Raw genomic sequence first — 8,365 nt, forward strand, 5'->3', positions numbered from 1 at the left:
TGTTCATTTCTTTTCGATTGGACGCAGACTGCGGTCAGGCAGTTCTGTTCTAGTCTTTTTTTTGCCTCTTCAGGAACTTAGACTTTCCTGTTAGGTTTTTTACATTTGTGTCGATGTAGGTGATGGTTCTGAATTTTCTATTCTTTGACCTGTTCTGATGGGGAGTATTTTATACATGTCCTAGTCTCTCTTGCAGTCTGGTACTTCGCTCCCCTTGGGGTTTTTGCCCTATGGAATTTTTCCATCGGGTTCTCCACGGAGCTTCTCCCTCTGGTGTTCCTTTCCTTTTTTTTCTGGGATCGTACCTCGAAGTCCTTTCTAACTTTTTTTTAGCATGCTCTGCTTACTTCTAGGTAACTTCCTATTCGGAAATGTAGGTATTGAGTCTTGGTCGTCCTCCTTGTCATGTTCGGGGAGGAGTGTTCTTCATTTGAAGAGACTAGAGTCCCGCTGTCTATGAGACCAGAGGTTTTTTGGGCTCAATTTGGGACCAGTGATTTCTCTTGTTTCTGGCGTGGGCTCTTATGGTCATAATTGTTGGACGGTTACTTGGTCCTTCTAACATTTTTTTTGTTTCTTTTGCTTCTGTTGGAGCAGTTTCGGGTGATTGGGGTTTGCTTCAGGCTGTGGTGACCTCAGATTGGGTCTGCCTCTCTTTTTACCCCCCACCCCCGTTAGCATTCAGTGTTCACTATAGCTTGGGTATTGTTTTCCCAAAAGTAATGAATGCAGCTGTAGACTCTGCCTGTATTTAGAAGGAAAACATAAATTATGACTTACCAGATAATTTCCTTTCCTTCGATACAGGGAGAGTCCACAGCTCCCACCTGTGCTCTTCGGTGGGCGGCCCTAAGTTTAAGTTGTTTTCTTCTGGCACCTTTTTCACCCTGATATTTCTCCTACTGTTCCTTGTTCCCTCGGCTGAATGACTGGGGGATGAGGGAAGTAGGGGAGGTATTTAAGCCTTTGGCTGGGGTGTCTTTGCCTCCTCCTGGTGGCCAGTTTCTGCATTACCAAAAGTAATAAATGCAGCTGTGGACTCTCCCTGTATAGAAGGAAAGGAAATTATCTGGTAAGTCATAATTTTATGTTTATATATATATATATATATATATATATATATATATATATATATATATATATATATATAAAATCACCTGTAAGTCCCAATCTTCTCTAACTTGCTCTTTTGTTTGTTTTAAGGGGTTATAAAATACAAATTATAGTGTATATTTAAAGCAATAACTGTTACCTTTCTGATTTTACTATGAATACAAAATTATTAACAAAGTTTAGATTACATGTATAAGCTGTATTATGACATACAAATATTGCATAAATGATATAAGATCTTGTTGTTTACACTTGGTCCCATCCCCTCTTCAAGCTATATTTGTAAATGCAAATATACAAATATTCCAAAATCCAAACCTTTTCTAGTTCCAACCAGATTGGACAAAGGGTTTTCTACCTGTGTGTATAGAATTGACATATTAAATATAATTGTTGTTATGAATTTGTAATCTTTAGATACCTTTGAAGTTTACATAATTTTGAGAATGATTATCAGATCTGTGTGTGTGTGTATAAATATATATATATATATATATATATATATATATATACAGGGAGTGCAGAATTATTAGGCAAATGAGTATTTTGACTACATCATCCTCTTTATGCATGTTATCTTACTCCAAGCTGTATAGGCTTGAAAGCCTACTACCAATTAAGCATATTAGGTGATGTGCATCTCTGTAATGAGAAGGGGTGTGGTCTAATGACATCAACACCCTATATCAGGTGTGCATAATTATTAGGCAACTTGCTTTCCTTTGGCAAAATGGGTCAAAAGAAGGACTTGACAGGCTCAGAAAAGTCAAAAATAGTGAGATATCTTGCAGAGGGATGCAGCACTCTTAAAATTGCAAAGCTTCTGAAGCGTGATCATTGAACAATCAAGCGTTTCATTCAAAATAGTCAACAGGGTCGCAAGAAGCGTGTGGAAAAACCAAGGCGCAAAATAACTGCCCATGAACTGAGAAAAGTCAAGCGTGCAGCTGCCAAGATGCCACTTGCCACCAGTTTGGCCATATTTCAGAGCTGCAACATCACTGGAGTGCCCAAAAGCACAAGGTGTGCAATACTCAGAGTCATGGCCAAGGTAAGAAAGGCTGAAAGACGACCACCACTGAACAAGACACACAAGCTGAAACGTCAAGACTGGGCCAAGAAATATCTCAAGACTGATTTTTCTAAGGTTTTATGGACTGATGAAATGAGAGTGAGTCTTGATGGGCCAGATGGATGGGCCCGTGGCTGGATTGGTAAAGGGCAGAGAGCTCCAGTCCGACTCAGACACCAGCAAGGTGGAGGTGGAGTACTGGTTTGGGCTGGTATCATCAAAGATGAGCTTGTGGGGCCTTTTCGGGTTGAGGATGGAGTCAAGCTCAACTCCCAGTCCTACTGCCAGTTTCTGGAAGACACCTTCTTCAAGCAGTGGTACAGGAAGAAGTCTGTATCCTTCAAGAAAAACATGATTTTCATGCAGGACAATGCTCCATCACACGCGTCCAAGTACTCCACAGCGTGGCTGGCAATAAAGGGTATAAAAGAAGAAAATCTAATGACATGGCCTCCTTGTTCACCTGATCTGAACCCCATTGAGAACCTGTGGTCCATCATCAAATGTGAGATTTACAAGGAGGGAAAACAGTACACCTCTCTGAACAGTGTCTGGGAGGCTGTGGTTGCTGCTGCACGCAATGTTGATGGTGAACAGATCAAAACACTGACAGAATCCATGGATGGCAGGCTTTTGAGTGTCCTTGCAAAGAAAGGTGGCTATATTGGTCACTGATTTGTTTTTGTTTTGTTTTTGAATGTCAGAAATGTATATTTGTGAATGTTGAGATGTTATATTGGTTTCACTGGTAAAAATAAATAATTGAAATGGGTATATATTTGTTTTTTGTTAAGTTGCCTAATAATTATGCACAGTAATAGTCAGCTGCACACACAGATATCCCCCTAAAATAGCTATAACTAAAAACAAACTAAAAACTACTTCCAAAAATATTCAGCTTTGATATTAATGAGTTTTTTGGGTTCATTGAGAACATGGTTGTTGTTCAATAATAAAATTAATCCTCAAAAATACAACTTGCCTAATAATTCTGCACTCCCTGTATATGTATGTCTTTGTGTCTATATGTGTGTGTGTGTATATATATATATATATATATATGTGTGCGTGCGTGACATTTTTTTTCTTTTTTCTATCAAATACAAGTGCAGTAGCTAAGAAACACCATACAATAGTATTGTAAGAATTAATGTGTCATTGTTTTACAGATGGAGATACTTCCAGAGGGGCTGTTTAAATGCAACAAACTTCAGTATTTACTGGTGGGAAAGAATAACTTGTTCAGCCTTTCTCCTCTGGTTGGGGAACTGATGCACCTTATTAAAATAGAACTCATTGGAAATCAGATCGAATTTCTTCCCCCGGAGTTGGAATCGTGCCAGGCCCTAAAACTGAACAATATAATTGTGGAAAATAATGTGCTACGTACTCTCCCCTCTTGTAGAAAGGAGGATTCAAAACCTTCTCAAAGATAAGACACGTTTGATCTGTTTATTTCAAAGGCAGAAGTTGAGCAGATAGTTAGATGACACCCATACAGACTAGTATATGTTTTATAAGCATAACAAATGAGTTTACCGCTTAACAAAGCATTAGATCGCTTAATAAAAGGAAACTGGCAATGTGAGGCGTTATTCATATTCATACTAATCTGCACCATCTTATTAATTGTTAGTTGGTGTTGGTCTGCTGCTTCCCTGTGCAAATCAATTAACCAGATTGTCAATCAATTTATTAAAGTGATGATAAAGTTCCCAATTTGTATAATTAGATCCAGAATAGAAACGATACTTTAGCTGGACATGAATTCATCCATTCTAATGAAGATACGCTATAACTTACTTTTTAATGTAGCGATGACATTGTAATACCCTGTGCTCTGGCCACCCATTTCAAATGTAATTACTTTGTGAGCTGTTTAAACCGTTTTCTAATCGGTACTCTAGCCGCAAAAAATAAATAAATGTGTGAGTGCCGTATGGCTAGAACACCAATTGGAGAACAGCTCACACACAAAAAATACCTTGAAACGGGCAGCCAGCCCACGGCATGGAGTATTAGAATTTTATTGCTATATTAAAAAGTAAATTATAGCGTATCTTCAATAGAATGGATGAATTAAAGTCCATCTAAAATATCGTTCCCATTCTGGATCTGATTATACAAATTAGAAACTTTACCATCACTTTAAATTAGATTCTCTTTTTACTCTATGAGATGGAAAACTACAAGCAGTGGCAGTTAGTGAACCAGTGTCACTCTCACTACAGAATTCCTCCTTATGCAATAAACAGCAGTTTATGACTAATACACATGTAACGTTTACTTTCTTAAAGCAACAACAAAAATCTGTGTAGACATTAATGCCGGGAAGTAAACTGAGTGCATTTTCCACTTTCTATCTAGACAACAAAAACACAGCTAGAATATCTATTTTTTATAAGGTTTATAAACCTTCATAAGCTATTGTAAGAACCCCTTGCTCAGTCTGCCATATAATCTAATGCTATAACAGGTGTCCCACCTCACTGCCCATAAACAAGAAGATATTTAAGGTGATCTGTGCCTGTCTTTATTCTTGTTAATATTACTAAAGTTAAGGTATGTGCAAAATTCGTCATTTGAATATTCCGCGGGTAGCAGCATTCAGCTATTTTTGTCGCCGGATATATTGGTGTTAAAGTGCAACACACAAAGGTCTGGATTTGTACAGATCTTTGAGTGTTGCACTTTAAGACAGATACCTACTAAAGGCTACTTGTGAAAAAATTGCCTTTAAATTGCTTTTTCATATTGTTGCACAGTATCTGTAGAAGCCTGTATAGCTATATTGCATAGTGCATGTAGCAGCATTTTACTTTAACTATATGAAGCAGATAACCACTTGTTATATTACGTCTGTATACACTGTTTATGAAGAAAGGAACAGGAAACCCCAACATTTATTTAATGATTCAGATAGAACGTACAATTGTAATTAACTTTCCAATTTACTTCTAGTATCAAATTTGCTTCATTCTCTTGTTATCCTTTGCTGAAGGAACATTGGCAGCTAGCTGAACACATCTAGTTGGCTAATCACAAGAGACCAATGTGTACAGGCGCTAATCAGCAGCTAGTTCCCATTTGTGTAGGATATGTACATATTCTTTTTCAACAAGGGATACCAAGGGATTTGAAAATAGAAGTGAATTTAATTGTGTCTTAAAATGAATCATGCAAGTTAAATTGTGACTTTCCTATCCCTTTAATCGCAAGTAAAGATAGCACATCACTACCAAGCTATGAAATAATTTTGTTATTTTAGCCATCTACTACAGCAGCACAAAACCATCTATCTACAGTAAATAATCTCACAGCATCAGTCATTTTAGACAGTGTTTTGGATCATACCACTGTGCCAAACTAAAAGGGTTAATGAAAAAAACGTTTGACTTGCTGTTGTCTGTACTTTTGTAAAGTGTGATTTTTAAAAAAATGTATTTGTCTTTTAATGAAAGAGTTTGTAAAAAATATAATTTGTATATTTTTTAACTTTTAAGTCTTCAAAACTACTGATAACTGATGCTCTCTGAAGGTATGATGCCCATTTAATCTATATTCTATTTAGTAAGTGTTATAAAGTGTTGGTTGTGTGTAGGATAAATACTCTGATGTTCTTAAATAAAAGCACATGAAACTGAAAATGTTGTGTCCGCAAAAGGTAAAGTATAGCGTAATATACAATTTAAAAAGTATTTCTTTAATTATAAACAAGCACATTTTCTTCTTTTTAAAAGTAGATTTAAGATGATTTAGTTATTAATAAATAAATGTGACAAGTACTTTAAACAAAAGAATTGTTCTTGTAAGATTTAAAGGTACATTTATTTTAACAAAGTCTTGTTTAGAGTAAATTAAACTTTAATTGAAAGCCTTATATATCCTTAGTTTATTATTTAAAGCTGTTTTAGCCAGACAGATTATTATTGTAGAAATATTAGACATCAACCCCAAACATTTTCCTTCATGCTTCAGATAGAGGCCTCTATTTATCAAAGGTCTTGCAGACCTGATCCGACAGTGCGGATCAGGTCCGCAAGACCTTGCTAAATGCGGAAGGCAATACGCTCTCCGCATTTAACATTGCACCAGCATCTCACAAGAGCTGCTGGTGCACCGCCGCCCCCTGCAGACTCACGGCCAATGGGCCGCCAGCAGGGGGTGTCAATCAACCCGATCGTATTCGATCGGGTTGAATTGTGGCGATTCTTTGTGACCGCTGCTTCATAACTGCTGTTTCTGGCGACCCTGAAGGCTCGCCAGAAACACGGGGCATCAAGCTCCGTTCGGAGCTTGGTAGATAGGCCCCAGATTGTGCAGTTTAAAACAACTTTCTGATTTTACTTCTGGAATTCATTTTTCTTTGTTCTGTTGGCATCTTTTGTTGAAAAGTAAGGATGAATGCTCAGGAGTGTGCACGTCTGAAGCACTATGTCCTGCTATGTAGTGCTCCAGATACCTACCTAGGTATCCTTTCAACAAAGAATAACATGGGAAAAAAGCAAATTTGGTAATAGAAGTAAATTTAAAAAAAAATAAAAATTGTTTGTCCTGTCTGAATCCCAAAAAATATTTTATGGGTTTCTTATCCCTTTAAGAGCTGCATACAATTGCTGTTAAATAAACAGATAATAAGATATGTTATATATATGTGAAGGGACACAAAACCAGATTTAGTTAAAGGGAGAATCAACTCCAAAATTGTTATTGTTTAAAAGATAGATAATCCCTTTATTACCCAGTCATCATTTTTTTTATAACCAATACAGTTATATTAATACACTGTGTACCCCTGTGATTACCTTATATCTAAGCCTCTTCTAACAGCCCCCTGATCACATGACTTTTTATTTATTATCTATTGACTTGAATTTTAGCCTATTAGTGCTGTGTCATGCACATCTCCATGGGCGTGAGCACAATGTTATCTATATGGCTCACATGAACTAGCAGTCTCCTGTTGTGAAAAGCTAATAAAAAGCATGTGATAAGAGGCTGTCTGTAGTGGCTTAGAGAAACAGGCAGACTTTTAGAGGTTTAAATGTTATAAAGTATATTAATATAACTGTGCTGGCTGTGCAAAGCTGGGGAATGGGTAGTAAAGGTATTGGCGCATATTTATTAAGCTCTGTATGGAGCTTGATACCCCGTGTTTATGGCGAGCCTTCTAAAGACCGCTGCTCCATTACCTGTCCGCCTGCTCTGAGGTGGCGGACAGATATCGCCAGAAATCAACCCAATCGAATACGATCGGGTTGATTGACACCCCCTGCTAGCGGCCGCAAATCTGCAGGGGGCGGAATTGCACCAGCAGTTCACCAGAACTGCTAGTGCAATGATAAATATCGAGCGCGTATGCTGTCGGCATTTAGAGATGTGCAGCGGACATGATGTCCGCTCACACGTTCTTAAATAGGCCCTATTGTCTATCTTTTTAAACAATAACAATTTTGGTGTTGAATGGCCCTTTAAGGTTGTAGGGTTCCCCTCTTTTTAATCATCACAGATGTCTCTTGTGAATTTCAGCCACCTTATTTGTCCAACCACTGGAAGTCCCCCAGAGGACACATTCTTAGTTCTGCTTTTTTTTGGGACTGCGAAACCTGGAGTCGAGAGACATATTTGGCACATGTGTCCAACAGTTATCCATGGCTGATTTATAAAGGAAAATAAAGGAGCCATACTTAAATACTCATAGGTTCTAGATCATTTTATGGTCACACTATTGCTGAGAACTACTGTGTGTTTAACAGCTGTATAACTCTAAACCAGATGAAGATTTTACACCCAACAAAATGCCTACTGGTTGGTTTCGTTGACTGCAGTTATAGAGCTTTGTAAGCTATACTTTATAAATCTGAGCTATATATCAGAAGTTAAGCTTTAGTTGTGTGTGTGTGTGTGTGTGTGTATATATATATATATATATATATATATATATATATATATATATATATATATGTGTGTGTGTGTGTATATATATATATATATATATATATATATATATATATATATAGTATAGTATAGGTTTAAAAAATAATAATAAAAAAGTACCGTAGCACAAAATAGTTTTGATTTGTTTTTTTAAGAAGATTATCATCAATTTGAGCACACATAATAAACCTACCATAACTCTACAAGCTCGTTCCTTGGCACCCCCTAAGAGTCTAAGAAATG

At 37.1% G+C, this 8,365-nt stretch overlaps 1 protein-coding gene across 2 annotated transcripts in view; it reads left to right on the forward strand.

Annotated features, from left to right (window-relative positions):
- Positions 1-4,270, forward strand: part of LRRC8B (leucine rich repeat containing 8 VRAC subunit B) — a 37,281-nt gene extending 33,011 nt beyond the window's left edge. For both annotated transcript variants that reach the window (XM_053693925.1, XM_053693926.1), the window contains exon 4: positions 3,355-4,270. In XM_053693925.1, coding sequence (XP_053549900.1) covers positions 3,355-3,621 — 267 coding nt within the window. In that variant the 3' untranslated portion in view covers positions 3,622-4,270. The remainder of the gene's footprint in view (positions 1-3,354) is intronic.
- Positions 4,271-8,365: the final 4,095 nt, after the last annotated feature.

This window comes from Bombina bombina, chromosome 10 (genome assembly GCF_027579735.1).
Source record: "Bombina bombina isolate aBomBom1 chromosome 10, aBomBom1.pri, whole genome shotgun sequence".
In the NCBI taxonomy this organism is placed as follows: domain Eukaryota; kingdom Metazoa; phylum Chordata; class Amphibia; order Anura; family Bombinatoridae; genus Bombina; species Bombina bombina.